This window comes from Sus scrofa, chromosome 16 (genome assembly GCF_054392235.1).
Source record: "Sus scrofa isolate SSC_HxYL_T2T_F1_AM1 chromosome 16, Sscrofa_HxYL_maternal_Yorkshire_Landrace_v2.0, whole genome shotgun sequence".
NCBI classification, from domain to species: Eukaryota; Metazoa; Chordata; class Mammalia; order Artiodactyla; family Suidae; genus Sus; species Sus scrofa.
The window spans coordinates 32330503-32354909 of NC_139398.1; the positions used below are offsets into that span (position 1 = coordinate 32330503).

General features: G+C 45.7%; 1 protein-coding gene across 23 annotated transcripts in view; it reads left to right on the plus strand.

Annotated features, from left to right (window-relative positions):
- The window catches only part of RAI14 (retinoic acid induced 14), a 169451-nt gene that overhangs the window by 5693 nt on the left and 139351 nt on the right, over window positions 1–24407 (plus strand). For 19 of the 23 annotated variants that reach the window (XM_085001479.1, XM_085001495.1, XM_085001481.1 and 16 more), the window contains 1 exon segment: window positions 24079–24170. In XM_085001479.1, the coding sequence (XP_084857605.1) occupies window positions 24135–24170 (36 nt within the window). In that variant the 5' untranslated portion in view covers window positions 24079–24134. 23 annotated transcript variants of the gene reach the window in all.

Consider the following 24407-nt stretch of genomic DNA (forward strand, 5'->3'; position numbering starts at 1 on the left):
ATGCCATATGGAGGTTCCCAGGCTAGGGGTCGAATCAGAGATACAACTGCAGGCCTACACCACAGGCACAGCAACGCCAGATCCGAGCCGCATCTGTGATGCACACCACAGCTCACGGCAATGCCAGATCCTTAACCCACTGATCGAGGCCAGGGATTGAACCCACAACCTCGTGGTTCCTAGTCAGATTCATTAACCACTGAGCCACGACGGGAACTCCAGATTTCTTTATTGCTAACTGTGAGCTGAACAGCGCAGGTGGTTTAATGAAAGATTTTTTTAATCAAATGTCAGTTTCCCAACTCCAGCCATCTACAGTGAACAGACTGTTCTAGCCTTTAACATTAGACTCACTAATGGGTCTCAGTAAATTTAGTCAATATTTTAATAAGTAACTTTGCAGACTTAACCCTGTGTTTTCAAACAAGACATTTTTCTCTTTGAATGAAGTATGACTCACTCTTCCCTTTTCTATTCGGTGTCCAGCAGAGTGTCTGTCACATAGTTGGTGGTTAACATTGAACTACTCACCCCCACCCCCATCCCGGGTCATATAAGCCCTTCATGGTGGTCATCAGATACTAATACTAAACTTCTCTAGCCCAGAGGAGAATTTTTTTTTTTTTTTGGTCTTTTTTATATTTTCTAGGGCCGCACCTGTGACATGTGGAGGTTCCCAGGCTAGGGGTCTAATCGGAGCTGTAGCCGCCAGCCTACACCAGAGCCACAGCAATGCCAGGTTGGAGTTGGGTCTGCCACCTACACCACAGCTCACGGCAACACCAGATCCTTAACCCGCTGAGTGAGGCCAGGGATGGAACCCGCCACCTCATGGTTCCTAGTTGGATTCGTTAACCACTGAGCCACGCTGGGAACTCCCAGAGGAGAATTTAAACATAATCAAAAGGCAGAGGAGTGGAGATAGTTAGCAAAATGCAGGTTGAAGTTCAGAAGTTGTAGTTTTCCTTTCCCCTCAGGCAAGTCACATGACCTCTCTAACCCTTGGTTTTCTAACCTATAGTTAAGAACCGTCTTTCTGCCCTGTCCACCCTTTGGAGCAGTCAGTGTGTCTTGACTGCTTCACCAGTCTTACCAGTTGGGTCAACAGCTCTGGCAGAGTTCACTGATGGGGAGTAAAAGGCCAAGCAGCTTCCTTTGCTGTGTGTCTTGACTGCTTCACCACCTGGTTTTGTGTGATGGGTCAAGACACAGTGCTTCAAGAGTTCCCGTTGTGGCTCAGTGGTAACGAACCCAACTAGTGTCCATAGGATGCTGGTTCGATCTGTGGCCTCAGTGGGTTAAGGATCCAGTGTTGCCGTGAGCTGAGGTGTGACTTGCAGATGCAGCTTGGATCCCATGTGGCTGTGGCATAGGTTGGCAGCTGTAGCTCCTATTCAACCCCTAGCCTGGAAGCCTCCACATGCTTCAGGTACGCCCTAAAAGAGCCAAAAAAAAAAAAAAAAAAAAAAAAAAAAGACACACTGCTTCACCCACTCTTACCAACTACAGTACCTAATGGGTCCCAGGAAAGTCTAGTTCTTTTGGTAGTTGGTGTTCACTGGAAATGTAGTGTCTTGCCTTAAATCCATGACCCCTAGGGAAGGGGCCTTTGGGGGTTCATGACATTTCATCCCTGCTCTAGATGAACAGAATCCAGGTGTGAGAAGTTGGGGGTAGTCCAAGAAGTTTATTGTGCGGTGGAAGAAAATACACAGTCTCTTATTTTCATTTTTCTTAAATTGATATTTAGTGACCCCCCCCAAAGTTGATCAAGTAACCTAACACAAGCAATTCATCCTGTATTGTATCCGTTTTCCTCACAATTATTACATTACTTGTTTACACCTCAGTTCAGCTTTTCTTATCCCTGGGAGGTACTGCAGTTGGTAAGAGCAGTATTGGCCTTCTAGGGTTTTTTTTCCTTTGCTTTCTAGATGAATTGAGTTTGCTTAATCCAGAATGCCTTCTTTTTAAAGAGCTAAATGACTCTACAATTAAGAGCCACTGCAGTGTCTCCTGCTTTTCCCTTTCACTGCATCTGTCTGGTTGCTTTGGCTAGCTGAAGTGACAGAAACCCAGCCAGAAAAGAAAGCTCTGGCAGAGCTCACTGATGGGGAATAAAAGGCTGAGCAGCTTCTTTTGCTGTAGGGCAGCCCAGAGTCAAGTGTTCTCCAAGAGCCAGGCCATCTAGCAGGGATTCTCAACATTTTTTCTTTTTAAAGCAGCACCCGAGGCATATGGACGTTCCTGGGCGAGGGGTCAAATCGAAGCTGAAGCGGCTGTACTCTGGCACAGCAGCACCAGATCCCGGCTGCCTCTATGACCTGTGTCACAGCTTGCGGCACCATTGGATCCTTAACCCACTGAGCAAGGCCAGGGATTGAACCTTCGTCCTTATGGAAACTATGTCAGGTTCTCAACCCACTGAGCCATGACGGGAGCTCTGGTTGTTAAATATTTTTGAGGAGTTCCTGGTAACAAACCTAACTAGTATCCATGAGGATGTGGGTTCGATCCTGGCCTCGCTCGGTGGGTTAAGGTCTTGTGTTGCTGTGGCTGTAGTGTAGGCTGGCAGCTACAGCTCCAATTCAGCCCCTAGCCTGGGAACTTCTATATGCCCCAGAGCAGCCCTAAGAAGCCAAAAAAAAAAAAAGAAAAACAACTTTTTTTGAGTCACAGATGGACACTTTTGCAAATCAGATACCGTTGTTGGACCATTTTTCCTAGGGTGAAATTCACTGTTATGCAATGATGCTATACATTTGTAATCTTTATCAATTTCAAGAAGTTCACAGAGCTCACTGAGTTAAAAGCACATTTATGAACCTCTTTGGAATGCCCAGCTTAACTCAAGATCTACTGAATGTATCTAGAAAATCTTGTTGCACTGGACCTGTTTGCCTTTTATCTCATAAGGATCAAGAGTACAATGGCAGGAGATCTGTCTTCTCTCATGTGCTCCTGTTCCCCAGACCTGATGACCTCTCTCCTATGTGAGTGAAAAGTAATAATTGTGGGTTTTATACCCTCAATCAGAAAACCAGTCACTAGTTGCTATACCAACCAGTCTGCATACCACTGACCATTTTTAAGGACTGTTTCTATTGGATGCAGCAAGATGCTGTTTAGAGTAATGAAAAGTGAACCTGTAGTATGACTACTTCTCAGAGATGTGGTGAGTTCTAAGCACGAGTCTGGAGGTCCTTACCCCAGGGACAGTATTTCTTGATCTAGTGCTGGACCTGGGCCAAAAGGGATGTGGACCTGCCTGTGACAGAGGGCGACTGGTGCAGGCTCTTTCCACAAAGTGGTTTAATTGAATCGAGTACCTTCTCTGCACCAGTCGCCTTGCTCCTAGGCTGGCAGCTTCTGGAGTTGTGGGCCATCATCTCTTCAGTGTCAGAGTCCTTGTGTGCATGGCAGTGGGATCATTGAGTGATATATGGAAGATGCATGGAGCAACAGCAGTGCCTGCCTTGATGGAGCCTAGAGTTTTCCCCAAGGCTAACACACTTTTATTCCACTGGAGCACAAGGTTGAACTGGGGTGGTGGGGATAGCTCATTTTACAGCTGAGATTGAGTCTAGAGAAGAGAAATGACCCCCTCGGAAAGTGACGCAGTTAGTGAGGGGCAGAGCCAGATATGAACAATAATTTTGGCTGCTCTTGGCCCAGGGCTCTACATGTCCTTTGCTGTTTCTTTTGGATGCAGACAGTGACCTTGGGAGTCTCCCATGTAGCTCATTAGAATGGTTATCAATGAAGAAGAGGTATAGACCAGGACAAGCTGTATTGGAGGCCGGTGGGGAGTCCCTGGTGAGGCCTGTGACATTGAGCAGCCACAGGAAGGTGTGAAAAGGCCCTTAGCATCCTGCTGCGTGAGACCCCCACAAACAAATCTGCCAAGCTTTTTCAGCTGAGCCTCTTAATTTGACAAGAATGCTCACATAACTTGACCGTCTCCTCCCATGAGTTGACCTGTTGGTGATTGATCACTCTGCAAAAATGAAAGGGAGTAGATGATTTTGACCTATAGTCCTTTCCCTGTTGGGAGAAGCAGCCTGTTCACAGTGGCCTCTTCAAGCCACCCCAGAGGGTGTGGGAACGTGTGAGCCAGAAGGTTCGTGGACTGTGGGTTGTATTTTCTTTCTTCCTTGGCTAAGCTCCTTATGGGGTTAGGGAGACGCCCCCTACCATGAAGCTAAAAAATCTATGTATAACTTTTGACTCCTGCAGAACTTTACTATAAGCCTGCTGTTGGCTGGAAGCCTCACTGATAATATAAATAGTTGATTTGCACATTTTAAATGTTATATGTATTATATATTGTAGTCTTACAACGAAATAAGTTAGAAAAAAGAATGTTAAGAAACTAGTGTAAGGAAAAGAAAATACATTTATAGTACCGTGCTGTATGTATTGATACTCTAGGTTTATCTTGCCTCTGAGATGAATTGTCTGTCAGTTGCTGCATCACTGTTGTCTTGTGATTCAAAATACTGTAGCTGTTATAGTATTACTAACACTAGACATCAGAAACGGAAAAGATGTGAAAAAAATTCATATTTATAGGTATAATGAGTCACAATAACGAAGACACAGCAGTGTGATTGTTTCATCATAGCCTAGCCTGTGAGTATTGAATGAATCTTTATAAAATTTTTCTGGCATAGTATTACGGTCATATTCATCCAATGTACTGGAAACATTGTTACATTTTTAATTTTTTTTTTTTTTTTTTGCTTTTTTGGGCTGCAACTGCAGCATTTGGAGGCTCCCAGGCTAGGGGTCCAATTGGAGCTGTAGCTGCCAGCCTACGCCAGAGCCACAGCAACGTGGGATCGGAGCCACGTCTGTGACCCACACCACGGTTCACAGCAACGCCAGATCCTTAACCCACTGAGCAAGGCCAGAGATTGAACCTGCAACCTCATGGTTCCTAGTCGGATTCGTTAACCACTGAGCCACGACGGGAACTCCCATTGTTACATTTTTAAAAACCACTTAGTGTGATAATAGGCCAGTAGGCAGTTTCTCCATTAATTTATTTATTTATTTATGCTTTTTAGGGCCCCACCCGTGGAATATTGAAGTTCCTGGGCTAGGGGTCAAATTGGAGCTACAGCTGCTGGCCTCCACCACAGCCACAGCAACGCAGGATCCAAGCCTCGTCTGCCACCTACATCATAGCTCGTGGCAACGCCAGATCCTTAACCTATTGAGTGAGGTCAGGGATCATAACCACATCCTCATGGGTCCTAGTCGGGTTCATTACCACTGAGCCATGATGGGAACTCCCGTTTCTCCATTTGTGAGAGGCCTACTATATGGTAATATAATTCTTGGCTTTCCTACTATACGGTAATATAATTCTTTGAAAGCAATGTTGCAAAACAGAAAATGTTAACACATTAATTTTATATTAAATATCATTTACCTTATGTAAGGATAGACTAGTATCTAAATATATTTTATGCACTCATGACATACTCTTTAAAATTTGTTATGTTTCTAGGCTACACTGTTCATTGGCGAGATTTTTTCAAATTGTTGCAAATCTCCAAAAAAATTTCCATTATCTATTGAAAAATATCTGCATATAAGTGGACTTGCACAGTTCAAACCTTTGTTGTTCAAGGGCCACAAACATATGCACTCTGAGGCCCTACATTGTACCATGTCGAGAAGGCCTCACGCAGGGCTGGGTGGTGAGTAGCCTATTATTCTCTCCCCAAGTGAATCTCATTTTGGACCTAATCCACATTCATCACGGATGCAAGTTGCTTCAAATGCGCCCAGAACCTTCTTGAATCTTTGTTTAAAAAAAAAAAAAAAAAATCCTTGAGTTCCCGTTGTAGCTCAGCAAGTTAAGGAGCTGATACTGTCTGTGAGGATGTGGGTTCAATTCCTGGCCTCTCTCAGTGGGTTAAGGATCTGGGGTTGCCATGAGCTGTGATGTAGGTCACAGACACAGCTCAGATCCAGTGTGGCTATGGCTGTGGTGTAGGCTGGCAGCTGTAGCTCTGATTTGACCCCCTAGCCTAGAAACTTCCATATGCCGCAGGCGTGGCCCTGAAAAGAAAAAGACAATTATTGATTTTTTTTTTGGAGGGGGTGTGGGCTGTACCATTTTTCTCTTTTGAGGAAAAACGTTCCACATGTCTGTCCTGTGAGCTTTATTTAAATTGGAAGAAACTTGAAAATAACAGGCATAGATATTACCCAATATCTTTATACCATCCAGGATCTCCTAGGAGTTGTTGGGGTTCTTTGTTTTAAGGAAAAACTCATTTCTGCCACTCGCCTTATGTATCCATCTAGTCAGCAATCTTGATCAGCTCCTTGGCAGTGAGGTTCCTTCTATGCTACACAACTTTAGACCATGTCGGGTGTGCTGTCTGTTGCCTTTTTCTATTGCTTTTCCTCCAAACTCTCTCAAAGCTAGAAAGCGATTTCCTCAGAATGACTCCTGTCCCGGCCTGTCGCCTGGCCAATCTGTTGATGGCTCTGTTACTGTTTGTGCCTTGTTTGGCAACAAGCTTGCTTTTCTTCTTCTCCTTTAAAACAACCCCAGATTACTTTAAATGCTTACCCCTTAGAACAAAGCGGCGTTTGATTCTCATTGCTTTGAAAGGGTGTGTTTATATCCACGGTGGCAAAAGAAACAAAGAATAGCAGCTCACCCTATCCTGGTGGTATCTGATTCAGGCCGAGGTGGCAGCCTGCTGGCAGTGGGTGCTTCTGTGTGTGGCTTCCAGAACAAATTTCACCTGCATCCCTGCCCCCATTCCTGTCTGGATGGTGATTGTTTTAGGATATGTTTTTATTATGATATAGGTACTTTTAGTTGCCCTGACATAGTATTTCATTTTTTTTTTTTTTTTTTATAGCTTGACGGAGGTATTATATACCACATTAGAATAATTTCTTTTTTTTTCTTTTCTTTTTTTTTTTTTTTTGTCTTTTTAAGGCTGCACCCACGGCATATAGAGGTTCCCAGGCTAGGGGTCCAATCGGAGCTACAGCTGCCAGCCTACACCACAGACACAGCAGTGCCATATCTGAGCTACGTCTGGGACCTACACCACAGCTCATGGTAATGCTGGCTCCTTAACCCACTGCTCGAGGCCAGGGATTGAACCTGGGTCCTTATGGATACTAGTCAGATTCATTTCTGCTGAGCCACAACGGGAACTCCAGAGTAATTTCCTAAGGAGTAGAAATGGCCTAATGATGGGGAAGCATCTAAGTATCTAGAAGTTCTGCTTTTCCATATTGTGGCCCAACCTTGGAAACCTCCACCCCAGTCTGTAGTTTGCCAGCTCAGCTAAGTATAAAAATAGCCACTTCACTTGTCTGTAATTATCTTGACATTTTCTGTTATTGACTTGGTATCTTTAGCAAAGCTATATGGAAGAGGATTTTTTTCTGCTTTTGACTGGTAGTTCATTAGATTTTCTTCATTATGTATATGCTGCACATGTTAAATGGACAAAGGAGTAAAAATACTGAAAGAACCACCCTCCCCCGGAATGTTGTGCGGGCACACAGCCAGAAGGAATGCCCTTTTCAAATTGGTTCATGCAGACTTCCTCTGTATGTGCCAGGAGTCGATCTGAGGACTGTTCCATCTTTAAAGGCAGCTAATTTTTTAAGTTGTAAGAAGATTGGTCTGTTGGCCAGGCCTTTTTTGTTCTTGTTATTAAGAAAAGCAAACAAAAAAAAACTAGTGTTGTATTTGGGACTTGGGAGCTGAACTTGAGTTCAGCCTCCTCCATTTATAAATTGTGTCACTTTGGCCATGTAAACTACAATTTCACAGTCTGGAAAACGGGAATAAAAACAATAGCATCTAATTTTGAAGTGGTAGGAGCACTGACTGAGATAATATTCATTTATAATCAAATAGTAAAAAAATTTTTACAAAGGAACATAAAATTTTGCAAAGTAAGTAGTGGTAGCTATAGTGGCTATTATTACTATGGCTTATGTTTTTTTTTTTTTTTTTTTTTTTTTTTTTTGCTGTTTAGGGCGACATGTGAGGCATATGGAAGTTCCCAGGCTAGGGGCTGAATTGTGCAGTTGTAGCCTATGCCACAGCCATAGCAATGCTAGATCTGAGCCGCATCTGTGACCTATACCATGACTCACAGCAGTGCTGGATCCTTTACTCACTGAGTAGGGCCAGGTATCAAACCTGTGTTCTTATGGATGCTAGTTGGGTTTGTGACTACTTAACAACCCTGGGAGTTCCCGTTGTGGCTATGTTCTGTGTCAACCTACCTTTAGAGAACTGCTGATAGATTGGCCAGTATGATGGTACCTGCCATTAGAATCTTTAGGAGTAAAGAGAGGTTGCTTTCCATATGTCATTGAAACACGTCTGCTATGACTCTTCTGCGTCGTTCAGAGCCAGGTTTCCCTGTGTTACTCCATCATTAGTCTTTCTTTATGTCACTGGGTGATGTGCACAATGTAAAGACATATTTCCTTCAGTTGTGACCAATCCCATTCCCAATTGTGTTAACAAATTCTTCGGTCCCACAAGACGAGTTGTCCTAGTTCAGTCATAATCTCGGCATAGAGTTAAAGTGAAGATGGTGATAGTTTGAATGAGGTGATGGGGAAGGTAATTCCCTGTTGAGTCCTTTAGAAACTTGTACAACTGTTGACAGAGAAAAACAGACGTTTTCTGAACCATATATAATAGAGTAATAGTTTCCATAGACGTTTACGTAGTGTCTTGAGTGAAACAGAAACGTTCCTTCTTTATGTGGCAGGGTGAATCTTTTAAACTAACTTTCAACCGTTATATTATCAACTTGCAGGATTTCCTAGATCTAAGCTTTATGATTTGATAGAAAGCGAATGTTAAACATGGTAACGTACACATTATTTGCTCTATTTTGTGCCTGCCGTGTAAGTAATAATAAGATGCTGTTATTGCTAATTGTGTGCTGTCATCAGTCTCCGAAGGGAAAAATCTAAATCACCTCTGTCTTAATAGAATATAAAGGAGCCACAAATACAAGCCACCGTAAGTCATCTAAGTTTCTAGTAGGCACAAAATGGAAGATGGAGCAAATGAAATGAATTTTAATAATCTATTTTATCTAATCTATCTAAAATACTGTCGACATGTATTCAATCAATAATATAGTTGACATTCTTTTTTCATAGTAAGTCTTTGAAGTCCGTTGTGTATTTTCCACGTACAGTGCATGTTGGTTTGCATGAGTCACATTTCAGGTGCTCAGTGGCCACCTGTGGCTAATGACTACAGCATTGGACAGCACTGGTCTAAGTAATAAGTCATTTTGAAGGTCCTGTACCCCTAGAACCGCCTGACACCTAGGACGCCCTCAAGAGATGCATGTTTGATTCAGCTTCTCTGTGTCTTTATCCAGTTATCTGGGATTTTGCCCTTAGCTTTGAGCATTTCCTTAGAGAAGGATGGTGGCTCAGTAACTTTATCGCAAACTGATTACACATGGTGTAATGGACGTTTGTGCTCTTGGTTTATAAATCTGTATCTCTCTGCTTTCATGCAGGTGCCACTCTAAGTAGACCTTTTGATTTTGGCTGCACCTGCAACATGCGGAAGTTCTTGGGCCAGGGATCGAACCTGTGCCACAGTAGCAATCAGAGCCACAACAGTGACAATGCTGGACCCACTGTGCCAAAAAGAAACTTTGGACCTTTTTTTTTTTTCTTTCTTCTAGGCAGGGATTGTCCATATTGGTCCATATTTTTACATCACCTGTATATTTGGCCCGTAGTTGATTTTCAGTGTAGATTAGTAAAACAGCATTAGTTTCTCTTTCCTCTTAAATTACAAGTTCTTAAGTGGCCATGGTATTTTTACTCTGTAAACCCTTGTAGGATCAGGTGCAAGGTATGTGAGTTTGTGGATATGTGTGGGGCATGGGGTGGGAGGGCGTGTGTTTGAAATCTTCATATGGCTGATAGAAGCATTCCCCATCCTTCATGGTTTGTTTTTGTCTTTGCCTTTTAGGGTCACACTCATGGCATATGGCAGTTCCCTGGGTAGGGGTCAAATCAGAGCCGCAGCTGGCACAGCGACAGCAACTCCGGATCCAAGCTGTGTCTGTAACCAACACCGCAACTCGTAGCAACACTGGATCCTTTAACCCACTGAGCAAGGCCAGGGATTGAACCCGCATCCTCATGGATACCAGTCGGAGTCTTTATCCTGCTGAGCCACAACAGGAACTCCTCCCCATCCTTTATGTTAATGCTGGTTTCTCCTTATCCCTAAACACAGAACATGGTTGAAAATTGAAAGATGGGAGGGTCAGGATATCAAATTCAGTCATCAGGAGTTTGTGTTCACTGGGCGGGCAGTTCTGGACTCCCTCACATAGCATAAGCGTGGAGCCGTCTGGGGCTTTTTTTTTTTTTTTTTTTTTTTTTTTCCCACTGTACAGCAAGGGGGTCAGGTTATCCTTACATGTATACATTGCAGTTACAGTTTTTTCCCCCACCCTTTCTTCTGTTGCAACATGAGTATCTAGACATAGTTCTCAATGCTATTCAGCAGGATCTCCTTGTAAATCTATTTTAGGTTGTGTCTGATAAGCCCAAGCTCCCGATCCCTCCCACTCCCTCCCCCTCCCTTCAGGCAACCACAAGTCTCTTCTCCAAGTCCATGATTTTCTTTTCTGAGGAGATGTTCATTTGTGCTGGATATTAGATTCCAGTTATAAGTGATATCATATGGTATTTGTCTTTGTCTTTCTGGCTCATTTCACTCAGGATGAGATTCTCTAGTTCCATCCATGTTGCTGCAAATGGCATGATGTCATCCTTTTTTATGGCTGAGTAGTATTCCATTGTGTATATATACCACCTCTTCCGAATCCAATCATCTGTGGATGGACATTTGGGTTGTTTCCATGTCCTGGCTATTGTGAATAGTGCTGCAATGAACATGCGGGTGCATGTGTCTCTTTTAAGCAGAGCTTTGTCCGGATAGATGCCCAAGAGTGGGATTGCAGGGTCATATGGCAGTTCTATGTATAGATTTCTAAGGTATCTCCAAACTGTTCTCCATAGTGGCTGTACCAGTTTACATTCCCACCAGCAGTGCAGGAGGGTTCGTCTGGGGCTTCTAAAGGGAAAGGATCTGAAAGGCTTTTCCATTAGCGTTGCCAGGACAGTGGTGTGGCAAATCCAGGCTGGCATAGCCCTTGGGGAGTGTGGCCTTGATGACTGAGCCACTGTGTTGGGCTTCGCCTCCAGGTGGCTCATGTCAAATAAGTTTAGGGTGAATGAGAGCGTGTTTGCAAGTCATGTATGTTCAGTGATAGTCAGGAATTAACAGCTCCAAGAATTGTCCTCGGGCCCTGAAGTCTTCTGGTCCAGCTGTACCCCAGCATTCCACCCCCTACTCCAGGGTGGCTTCCCCCACTGTCTGCCCCTCTCTCCTGGTCCCCACCCACCCCCAAGTTTTCCTTAACAGCAGCACAGAGGCTCTCCAGGACCCAGCTGTTATTTTTTGAGGGCTTTGAAAAGTCTAATGCTCTTCATTTCCAGTTACGGCTGGTTGTTTTCCTTGTTGGCTGGCTCCTGGTAGGAGAGCCAAAGGGCCGTGTATACTTTCAGAATGGAAATAGCCCAGAAGGTGGTGCTTGCTGGCCGGGTCTTTCATGGTGAATAAAAGCGAGCTTGGAGGTGGTGCTGGGCGAGCGTGTACTGCCTGGGGCAGAACAGAGCAGGGAGCAGCTAATAGCCAAACTGAATGATAGATATGCGCCCCCGCCCCTAACCTGTGGGTTCGAAGGGGACTTTGCTGGTCACCCCCTGGTATTCAGCCCAGCTCTAGAGGGTGTGTATTTCACTTTTATAGGTTCATAGAGTGCATTTCGCTTGTGACTTCAGAAATGAGCAGATTGGAGAGAAATGCAAGCTTCAGCAGTGCGGCTTAGGTTCTAGGCCCCTCTTTTACTGTGGCATCTGCGGTGACAGCCTGAGCCCGATTGACTAGGTGAGAAGGCAACCAAGGATTTGTCAGTACTTGCAGATTGCAAGCGATGGAAACTCAGCCTGCCCTAGCTTAGAGTAGGAGGAAGAAGTGCCTTGGCTCTTAGGACACCAAATCCTGTGCTAAAAGGATGTCGGCCTCTGGGATCTCTGGATTCAGGGTCATCCCTGGTTCCCTCCCCAAAAGTGGCTCTGCACTGGGCTAGGACTGGGTCTTGGGCAGCTGCCAGGCTCACATTTTCCACCTCTCCACCCACCCGAGAGGAAGGTCTTCCCTTCCCTTCCTCTCCCTCTTCCACTCCCTTCCTTTTCTACACCCTCATTCCTTTCACCCTGTTTCTCCCCTCCCCCAGCCCCCAAAAGCCCAGGGAGTGTCTCTGACTAGCTTTGCTAAAGACTCAGTCCCATCTCTCCAAATGGCTACAGTGTCAGACATACCCTGGTTGGAGTGGTGGGGGGGAAGAGGAGGTAGGGGGACAGTTTTCTAGAAGAAGAGGAATGCAGGTGTCAGAGGAGGCCGGGCACTGAGCATCCAGGTCAGCAGTGTGCCCGGTGGCATGTTATGTGAGAGAAAAATGCAGAGACGGGCCTTCGGGTGAGCAGGTGCCCCTTCTCTGTTGGGCTGGAGATGAAAACAGGTGATTTGAATTCATCATGTTCGAATGACATCCAAGTAGCTGGGGGTAGCAGAAATAATTCCTATGCTCTCCATCCTCACTCCTGCTCCTCGGGCATCACAGTTCACAGAATCCAGGTGATTAATGTATTTATTATCCCTTGTTCAGAAAAGTATTCGAGGCCCTGGATGACTGGGTAAAGATCCACCAGAACCATTGTGGTCGTCGTAAGTGACATGTCCTCCATTCCAGAATGTGGAGAGTCCACGGTACCCCATTTAAAACCAAGTCAAAGAACCAGTGACATCACAGTAAGCCAGCAGTTGGTGATTTCATCTTTCTAGAGTAAAGCCAAGAATTGAATAAAGCCATCAAGGGAGCTACCCTCTTACTCTAAAGATGTTTCTCATTACCTAACAACTTTGCATATGGACCTCCTTGATCTTTTTAAAAGCATCTTCATCAAGGTATGGTTTACATTCCACAAAATTTGCCCATTTAAGTATGCGATATTGTTCCAATAGTTTTATGTAAATTTATGAAGTTGTAGAATCATCATCACAACTGAATTTTTTTTTTCCTTTTTTGGGCACCCTGTGGCACATGGAGTTCCCAGGCCAAGGATTATATCTAAGGTATACCCGTGGCAATGCCGGATCCTTTACCCACTGTGCCAGGCCCCACTGTGCCAGGCTGAGGATCAAGCCTGTGTCCTGGTGCCGCTGCCGAGACGTCGCCAGTCCTGTTGTGCCACAGCAGGAACTCCCGCAATTGAGTTGTAAAACATCTCCTTCTCCCCACAAAGAGCTCTCATGCTCATTCGCAGTCCCTTTCTGTTATCATTCCCAGCGCTAGACAACTGCTAATCTACTTCCTGTCTGTGATTTTGCTTGTTCCAGACATGTCCTACACATGGCATCTTGCAGTGTGTGGTCTCTGTGTCTGGGCCTCAGCACGATGGTCTTGCACCGCATGCGGGTTGCCGAGTGTGTCAGTATTAACTTCCTTTTTACTGCTCAGTAGCATGTAGTCTCCTGTATGGAAATGCCGCGTTCTGTTTACCTAGTTGATGGATATTGCAGTAGTTCCCACTTTTTCATGATTATGAATCCTGCTGCTGTAAACATTCATGTACACCTCTTTCTGTGTCCTTGTGTTTTCATTTCTCCTGGCAAGATGTGCAAGAGTGGAATTGCCAGATTGAATGGTAAATTTATATTTAACTTCTTAAGAAACTACCCAGTGGCTTGCCACGGTGACTTTTTTGCTTTCCGCATTTTAAATTTTCATCAGTAACATTTGAGGGTTGGCCCTGTTGTTTTAAACTTGGTGGATTCTTTTGGATTTTAAGAGGAAGGAAAGCCAAAGAATAGACTTGAGACGAAGACAGTAAGACCCCGAGCACATACATACGCCTTGCCGGTTGGGGTTGATTGCTAGGTATGTGCAGGGCAGCTTTTTGCTTGAGAGATGAACATGGTGGTATGTTTAGAGGAAGCTGTTGACAGTGGCATCAAAGATTTGGAAACACATGCCAGAGCAGCATTTTAAGAGATCATCTTAAAAATACCCTCAATGTGAGGGAGAACCACATGGCGTTTCTTAGTCCTAGAGTGATTTTTCTATTCCAGAGGTAGCTTGTTTTGCTTCAGCCCCTGCTTTTCAAATTGGATGGATTTAGGGCGTGAAGTAACCTTGGGGCTTTTCTTTGGTAGGTTTATCAGAGCACATGAGTAGCAAAGTTGACAGCCCAGGTAGGAGCATTACCAGAGCCGCCGCCAGTTTCATATCAGTGCTGGTGGCTGTGACCAATTCGTGGACCAAGGTCGGTCCTGGTTGATGGCGGTTTTCATTTTTTTTTTTTTTTTTTTTTTTTGTCTTTTTTTTTTTTTTGCTATTTCTTTGGGCCGCTCCCGCGGCATATGGAGGTTCCCAGGCTAGGGGTCTAATCGGAGCTGTAGCCACTGGCCTACGCCAGAGACACAGCAACGCAGGATCCGAGCCGCGTCTGCAACCTACACCACAGCTCACGGCAACGCCGGATCTCTAACCCACTGAGCAAGGGCAGGGACCGAACCTGCAACCTCATGGTTCCTAGTCGGATTCGTTAACCACTGCGCCACGATGGGAACTCCACGGTTTTCATTTTTAAAGAAGAATGATGTATTTGTTTCTCAAAAGAAATGTCATCCCCTAGATAAAGGCAAGTTGTGAACATAGGGAGATTGAGATTCTTAGGAGTTTTACTGCATGATTATTATGATACAATGTTTGGTGGCATTTATGATTTTAAAAGAATGTAGTTGTTTTTAAGGGGTGGGAGGATTTGATATATTAAGCGTATTTTAGAAAGGATTCATTGCCAGAATAAAACTGTTGCTTACATCTTTTTCCCTCTTCTGTAGGTTCCCCCCTTCTTTATTATCTGGGCAGTCTTTTAACAAACCTGCACCTTAGTTAATGCATGAGAGAGATGACATAGATGAAAGCGTCCAGCCCATGATGTAATTTGCATGTTTGTTTACTCCTGCCTTTTTTACATTTATCTGGTTTGTTGAATAAATAAGGCACCTAAGATGCAATCATAAAGCAGCTTTGGTTTGTGTCCCACTGACTCTTTAAAATTTATGCAGTGATGTCAGTCTGTCTTGCCTCTGGATGAAACCTATAACTTGCAATTATTCTTAGCTTTAAAAAAAATTCTAGGAGTTCCCGCCGTGGCTCAGTGGTTAACGAACCCGACTAGCATCCATGAGGACTCGGGTTCAGTTCCTGGCTTCGCTCAGTGGGTTAAGGATCCGGCGTTGCTGTGAGCTGTGGTGTAGGTTGCAGATGCGGCTCGGATCCCACATTGCTGTAGCTGTGGTATAGGCCAGCAGCCACAGCTCCAATTGGACCCCTAGCCTGGGAACCTCCATATGCCGTAGGTGTGGCCCTAAAAAGACCTCCCCCTCAAAAAAATTCTATAGTCAATTTCAATTGCTGCTTCCCAGGCTAGGGGTCTAATTGGAGCTGCAGCTGCCGGCCTACGCTCCAGCTCACAGCAACGCCAGATCCTTAACTCACTGAACGAGGCCAGGGCTCAAACCCACAACCTCATGGTTCCTAGTCGGGTTTTCTCCACTGTGCCATGATGGGAACTCCCTAAACACTCTTAAATTTAGTTCTTGGGATGTCCGATTTCAAATAAAAATAGAAATTTTAAATTTGATTTAAAATATCTTTCCTTTTCTCTCTTTCCCCACTTTTCTCCTGCTATCCCACCATCTTCTTCTGTCTTGGTTTGTGTCCTTCCCCCAGGGTTGTGTTGGTGAAACTGGTGGTAGGATCGGGGAGATGACACATAATAGGAACAAGAAAGTTCATACGAACGGTGAGATGTGGAGCAGTGCTCTCTGGGCCTGACAGATGTTTTGATCTCATTCTCACTCTTGGGCTCCTTTGGGGGGTGTTCTGGGCTGGACTTTGTCCTCCTAAAATTCGTATGTTGAAGTCTTAGCCCCAGTCCTCAGAATATGACTGTATTTGTCAGTAGGGCCTTTGAGGATGAAGTTAAGGTAAATAAGGGTATATGGTATCCTTATAAGAAGACATCAGGACACAGAAGCATACAGAGGAAGACCACGTGCAAACAAAGGGAGAGGACAGCCATCTGCGGCCGGGGAGAGAGGCCTCAGGATAAAGATCAAAATCAACCCTGCTCTTAGCCTGATCTTGGTCGTCTCTCCTCCAGAACCATGAGGATGTAAATTTCTGTTGCCAAAGCAGCCAGATGGTGATGCTTTGTCCTGGCAGCCCTAGCAAACCGGTGCAGGAGGCCTCTGGAGATCCTTCCCTTTCCTTGTTCCATGGCTAGACCATGGCTGGGGACCCCTCTGAGTCCCTGATGGAGGTGATGGACTCACCTCTGCTTTGTTGCTTCTCTGGGAATCCCCCGCTTTCTAGCGCCCACTCCCCCCCTGCAGCCTGCTCCGAGGGATGGGGTCCAAGACAGCTTCCTGCCCTCCCCTGTGAAGCGTCTCTGTCTGGTCTACAGGAAACGTACATCTCTGCTCAGATAAACTCAGCATTCAGGCTGATCACAGCCTGCACCACTGCTTCTCCTTTCCCGTCTCCACCGCATAGGCCACCTTCTCTGTACCTTTTTAGATTTTTCCAGGTAAGGATCAGACACCTGTCCAATCCTCCAAGTGGTCCTAAGACCCTTCTCATGAGGCTGATTCGATGTGGAGGGAATCATTGCCTGGTTCTCTGCAGAGGAAAATCCTCCCCATTCTCCCTGTGCTCTGACCCTTCAAGACCTTGGGTGTGAGCGAGGGCTCAAGAGTCCTGTTCCCAGTTTGCAGCTAAAGCCTTTGAAGTTGTGCATCTTGGACTGGCTGCTTACTTTGCAAAGATGGGTCTGTTGTATCTTTGTGCTTCCACCTTCACCTGTAGTGCTTGTTCGTTCCTCTGTTCTCTCTGCCATCGTGAACTTGAACTTATCTGAGTGTGGACTCTGGAGAGAGTCCCACTGAAATTAGAGGTAAAGACCTGGCCCGTCTTTTCCTTGTTGAGAAGCTCCTTGACCAGAAGCGGCAGAATCTCATGCAAAATAACAGGTTGGCATGTAGAGGGGAGTCTCTGGCCTGCTGGTATCAGGCCGATAAAATCTCTCTCCTAAGCACCTGCCCCCAGGGTTCTAGCTGGTGGTCCTTGTGGGCTGTTGACTCTTACATTCCATTATTGGAAGGGTCAGCTCCCATGGCTAAGCTCAGCGTGTGGTTGGGAGAGGCTGCAGAAGGGGCACAGTCCTGAGGGGAGAGGGAGGCAGGAGGGAAAGAGGAGGGGCAGCCTCATAAGATTGTTAAGGGCACCTGAGTTGATGGTTTGGGTTTTTTTTTTTTTTAAAAAAAAAACTTCTTAGTGCTTTCAAGTACCTGTGAAACCTGAGCATGCTGCCTGTACTCAAATCCCCGTGCAGCTCACCCAGTCCATTTGGGGCCGAAGAGAACCTTGCTGAGGTCAAAGGTGAAGTCTAAAGACTATTTAGGCCCTAACCTGTATCTTTGTCCTACACGTTCCTTTAGGAAACATTTCCTGATTTTTGGCTTTTTTCTTTTTAGGGCCACACCTGTGGCATATGGAAGTTCCCAGGCTAGGGAATCAAAGCCGCCGCTGCAGGTCACAGCCACAGCAGTGCCAGATCTGAGCCCCATCTTTGAGCTACACTGCAGCTTGCAGCAACTCCAGATCCTTAACCCACTGAGCAAGGCCAGAGATTGAACCTGCATCCTCACGGACACTATATGTTGGGTTTTTAACGCTCTGAGCCACAAGGGGAACAGCAATATTTACTGATTTTTGTGCCATTGGCCGGCACCCGAGGGATAAGCAAAATGAAAATTCTACCTTGAAAAATCTTCCATTCCAAAGTAAACAGCCTGAGATGTACATTTTCAAATTTCCCCAAAACTGGTATGGAGACGCTTGAACCCCTCCCTCACGTCCAAGGTCTCAAAGGGTCAGGGCGTGTGGGGACTGGGGGAGGATCTTTCTTCAGAGAGAACTATGCATTGATTCCCACCACACCCACTCAACCTTCGGAGAGAAGCTTCTAGGACTCCTGGCAGAGATCAGACCAGTGTCTGGCCCAGGCCTGGGAAACTTGGGTGGGTGTGCCCAGCTGGTGGGAAAAGCCTGACAAGGTGCCCTTTCCTCATCGGCTGGCCCCAATCCTGAGATCCTTTAGAGCCACTCAGACCCCTGCCCCAGTGGTGAAGACATCTCTGATTTTTTCCAGTCCTCAAGGATTTCCACTCTTGGAATTCCTCCAGTAGTTGACCCTTAATAATAGAGGATTTTGTGCCATTCTCATGGTTCCTTTTTTTTTTTTTGCTTCTTAGGGCTACACCCATGGCATGCGGAAGTTCCCAGGCTAGGGGTCTAATCGGATCTGTAGCTGCCAGCCTTTGCCTTGGTCACAGCAACGTGGGATCCGAGCTGCATCTGCGACCTGCACTACAGCTTGTGGCAATGCCGGATTCTTAACCCACTAAATGAGGCCAGGGATGGAACCTGCATCCTCATGGATACTAGTGGGGTTTGTTACTGCTGAGCCACAACAGGAACTCCTCTGCTGGTACTCTTGGTCAGTTCTGAATCCTCTGTAGTGTCTGCTCAAGAGTCCCCACAAGCTAAATGTCTTGTGTTTAAAAGACCAGACCTGCTGTGGATAAAGTAAGTTGAGCGAGGGCAATGGTGCTCCCTGGCCTCTGCTTCCCATTTTATATTCTTTATTCCAGAGACAGTGACCTCGTCATAGGCACAGCCCTTTCTGAGGAGCCCTTGGGCTGGCACAGCGCACTGTGTTGGCCGGGACATCTTTATCAGGAAGGCTGGTCTGGAGAGACCTTTCACAGCAGGGATCTGTTTTGCCAGATTGAGAGCATTGAGTGTTTATACAGCTTTGGGTTAAAAGTCCATGTTTGTTGGCCAGAGATGATTGGCTGGGGAAACAAGTGCTCGAGGGAGAAAAGAGAGATGCTGACGAGGAGAGAAGTGTTTTAATTTTCGTTTTGAACCTTTGTTGCATGTCTTCTCCAAGTGCTTTTGGTTTTAAGTCCGATGTTCTTTTGACTTGGAAGAAAAAATCCTGACGTCTGTCTGGCGTGTGCATTCGTGTTCTGGGGTCGCCGAGGATGGAAGGATTAGAGGGAGGACCTTGTCATTTACTCTGCTCCTCTCAGGCTGCAGTGATGCAGAGGGAATTATTTGAAACCACTGCCCTTGAATCCTGGGGTATGGCATCTTGGATGCTAGTGTCTTCTTGTCACTCAGGCAAACGTACACACATACAGCTGCAGGCTAATATTGTTTCTTAGTGGCCATGGGCAACCTGGTCTTTTCTCTCTTAGGTTGTAGCATCGAGGGCTCCTTGCTCACCCCCCACAAGATTTTGAAAGATTCAGTCAATGCTTGAAAGTATTGATCTGTCATAATCTACTTATATCTCCAGGTGATTTTTCATGAAGGTGTCAGGGATGGTATGACTGAGTCGAGAACAGTGGTTTTCCATCTAGTTGAGCATCCAAATCACCTCGTGAGTTAAAAAAAATAAAATAAAATGACAGGTTTCTGAGCCTCACCTCTGATTACCTGGCTAGGGCTCCAAGAGGAGCCTTATGCTCTGATGGAATTGGCAATATTGTCTTATGAAATAATCTTTGGGTGGTATGTGGGGAGTGGTGGGGGTAGGTGGGAGAAGGAGTGGTTTGAAGACAGAAGACAGGGACTTTTTTTCTAACCCTCTCAGCCAGGGGGGGCTCGTGGTAGAGAAATCGCTAAATAAAGAGAATTTAGGAGAAATCACATTTTAGTGCTAAGGGCATGGCTTATTAGCTTTTGTTCCTTCTGAGTTCTTTTTCAGTCAGCCCAGAGGTTTCTAACCTGGAATTTTCCTAGTTTTCTTAGGATTGAAGAAGGTAATGGAGATGATTAGCCTATTAAGAAAAATAAGTCTTAAGTCCCATCCTGTTCACTCTGCCCATGTGAAGCGTACAGTTGAATGATTTTTGGTATGTTCACGGGTGGCGCAGCCATCATGACAATAAATTTAGAACCTTGCCAAAGGAAACTCTGTATCCATTATAAGTTTTTTTTTTTTGTTTTTTTTTTGTCTTTTGTCTTTTTTTTAGGGCCGCACCCACGGCATATGGACGTTCTCAGGCTAGGGGTCCAATTGGAGCTGCAGCTGCTAGCCTGCACCACAGCCACAGCAATGCAGGATCTACGCCGCGTCTGCAACCTGCACCACAGTTCATGGCAACGCCAGATCCTTAACCCGCTGAGTGAGGCCAGGGATCGAACCTGCAACCTCATGGTTCCTAGTTGGATTTATTTCCCCTGCGCCATGATGGGAACTCCTGTTATAAGTTATTTTTAATACTCAAAGAAGTCTAACTTATTAGTTCATAATAAAGCTTCTGGGCTAATATCAAGGTTTTTGGATTCAGGATAGAATTAGATAAGGGTAGCTCATGTTAAGCTTTGAGAGTTGCGTCATTTTTAAAGAGAGCATGGATTACTAAATCAACCGTGTTTGGATCTAGTCTTGCAGAGGAGAGGACAACAAGCCCATGCATCTCTCTGCCCTGTTCCTTCCTCACTGATGGAGTCACACAATGACTGGTGACCAGTGATGGCAGCTCTGTTTCAGTGACTTATTTTGGATTGAGCAGGAAGTAAACTGACTGACATGACATTTCTGTCCAGTGGGTAGATATGCTTTATTCCACTTGAAGTGCGAGAATTACATTCAAATGCCGTTTCTCATCTCTGTGAAACCGTTCCTCCTCTTTTTCTGCCATCCAAATTAGACTGCTGGTACAGTTAATTCAGCTTTCACTGCAGCTCTTTTGAACCAAGCATCTTGATTAAGTGACTTTTCCAAGGATTGCTGTTAGCGTAGCCTCGATAAGTGGATAGATGTCACTTTATGCAGCCCTGGGCTTTGGATTTGGGAATTGGAGCTGTAGGATTCCCGCTGGCCCAAGGAAGGCAAGTCTCTGATGGCCTCACGGTCCTCTTGGGGAGGAGGAGGTACTGAGGCGGGGAGCCCAGCATCATTTCAGAGGCAGGTGACTTTTCACTAGTCAGGACTCCCAAGGGTTGTGTCCTTTTACGAATACTGGGAAAGCAGTGAGCTATTACTAATTTTAATTACCCCCAGCTACAGTTCTCTGAAGTGACTCTTCCGTGGGTTTCCAGAATGTCTTCACCCTTGACCCCCTATCATCCTGGAGTTAGATGCACGGACCACCCAGCTTTCACACACCCAGAGCCCCAGGAAGACATTCACTTCACAGCTAATACCTCCCTCTGGGAAGTTTTGGAATTAGTTGCTATATTTACTTAATCCTTTTAAAATGAGAGTTTGCATACTTCTCACTGCCAGGCTGGGTGGGAGTGGGTTGGGGTGGGGAGAAAGAATGCCAAAGACAAACACACCACAAAACTAGCACCACACCCACAACCCCCCCCCCAGGACCTCAAACAAAAATTGCAACCACCTTTGCCTAAGATGTCACGTTCTTGACTGAAGGGACACTTTGGGTGGTTCCCCCTTGGTGGGCTACACGGTTTGGGGTGATCCAAGCCTGAGTCTCTTGTTTCTACCTTTCCTACTGCATGGATTTGGCCTCTCTTTTTGGTTATTAACACTTCATCAGAGGGTGGAAGGAACCAAACTCGCAGGATGGTTTCCATTTTCTAGCATCACTTGGGGGAGAACCATGAGGCAATGACATGTTGGGAACATCCGATTGTCATTTTTCCTCCTTGGAGTCATCAAATGAGGAATGTTTTGATGTGAAAAAGAGCTGTTTTATAAACGAGTGCAACTTGGACAAGGATGTTGCCTGTTGCATGTAATGCATTTCTAGGTTCTCAAACTTGTATGCCAAAAGCTCAACCAAGGGGGATCCTGGGCCCTGCTCCCAAGATTCAGTCTCCATAGGCTGTGACCTAGGATTTTTGCATTTAGCAAACTGTGCCCAGGTCTTTTGGATTCAGATTAAGGAGGGGCCAACTTCGAGAAACAGTGGCTCGGAGTTTGCACTTTGCCGTTTGGGTACCAGCCCAGCCTTCTCTGTGGTTAAGTATGTGGCAATTAACAAGGTGTAATTACAGTGTGTGTGGTTTCCAAGGCAACACGCATTCTGTCACTCCTGCAGAGGCTGGGAAGATTGAAAGGGACCACAGGGAGGCCGCAGTAATGGTGTGGCCTCCAGGGTAATGTCACTGACCGCTGATGTGCTTTATGATGATGGGTTTTTGTACCAATTCATCCAAGGGCCCTGCTTAATGGCAGCAGTAATAATGAAGGTAAACAAATCGGAAGCCAGGGGTCACCGGACAGCTTCTGGAGGCGGTGACAGAGGCCTGGGAAGGGATGAGTCCAGCCCTTCAGTTTATATTTCTCCCTGGCTCTGTCTCCTCAGATCAGGTTGAGACGAATGATGGAGGAACAAGCCGACCTCAGAAGGCTTATGAAAAATAATGGTCAATTGTGGTGACTATCTGACCACTCTTCCTTAGCTCTTGCATGGACGGGTCTGTGACTGTCCCTTATGCTCACTTCTGTAAGGCTTGAAGTGACAGTTCTTGAGCACTTACCATGTGATGGAACTTGAACGTAGATTTTTTTTTTTTTTTTGGCCTTGTTGACCTAAATGCAGGAGATCCACACTTGGTACCTTTTCCAAGTTTAAAGGTGGAAATGATCAAGTTTGTACCATATTTTTGCATAGCGTTTTTACTTCGGGGTTATGGTTTTCAAGCTGTAGGACGGTGGAAAAGACATTCAACCATCAGGCAGACCTTGGGGCCTGGTTCTGACTCTTTTTTCCTGCAGAGGTTTTGCAAATGCAAACAGGTTTCTTCACTTCTCTGAGGCTCCATCTCTACCTCTGGAAAATAAAGGGCTTCGACTAGATCAATAGTCTTAACTTTAGAAGGATGACAACCCTCGCGCAGACGCTGATGAAAATAGGAAATTTCTTCCCTGAAAAAAAGTACCTGTATATGGACGTTCAAAACAGTCACCTTCGCTTTCTCAAGGGACCACAGAGCCCTCCCAAGGGAGGTGGTTTCTTAAAGACTTTTCCAGCTCCAGCTCAGAATGGCTGGGTCCCACGAGAAGCTGGGGGAGTCTTTCACTGTTTCGAGTGAAATACCTAAGGAATGAGGTATTTGATGAGGGAGGCTTTGTTGTTTCTTGCATTTTTTCGCTCATCCGCCTTGTGCATCTTTGGGGGTGGGGGGGTGGGAGGGGGGAGAAAGTATCCTGAGAAAAATAAATAGGGAATGAATGGCATCTGGCGTCTGACCTGTTTTCCTTATCATGGTTCCCTATGCTGGCCCTTCAAGAGGAGGTGAAGGCTGTAACTATAATGTGTGGAGAGGCGTGAGTTCATGCAGGGATATTGCATCTTGTATGGTGACAGTTCAGCAGTTACTTCAGCTTATTCTACTTTTAATGTTTGGGAAGGTGGGATAAAATGTAAAGTTTTGGTGAATTTGAAGGGTCTGGGGAGTATCATGAACGGAAATAACATATTTTTAGGGCCGCACTCACAGCACATGGAGGTTCCCAGGCTGGGGTCTAATCAGAGCTACGGCTGCCGGCCTACACCACAGCAATGCCAGATCGAGCCGCGTCTGTGACCTACACCACAGCTCACGGCAAGGCCAGATCCTTAACCCACTGAGCGAGGCCAGGGATCGAACCCACACCCTCATGGTTCCTAGTTGGATTTGTTTCCGCTGCGCCATGATGGGAACTCTGGGAATAACATATTCTTGATCCTTCACAGCCCTTGACCATCCTAACTCAGCCCCAGTTGTGCCCGAGGCTCCAAGTCTAAGCAGGAGGTGTTCGTTTGGAAACCTAGGTAATTTCCTTTCATTCTCTGCTTAGGTGCTGAAGGAATCTTCTAGATCTTCTAGAGCGTGGGAAGGCTGAATGGGCTCAACATGAAGAGCCTGAAAGCGAAGTTCAGGAAGAGTGACGTAAGTATCCATGACTCGCGTCTGGCTGTTCTCTGCACGTTCCTAGGGCCGCGGGAACCTCCCTCCCACCTTGATAAGGTCCTGGGTTAATTAACTACAGAAACCAGAAGCTCCCCGAGCCCCAGCTCAGGGTGGCTTTTGTGAAAGGTGTGCTTTAGGTTCTTTGCTGTTGGTGTTTATGGCTTCCAAAGGTGACTTTTTTTTTTTTTTTTAAACTCCTAGCATCTGTGCCTTGAA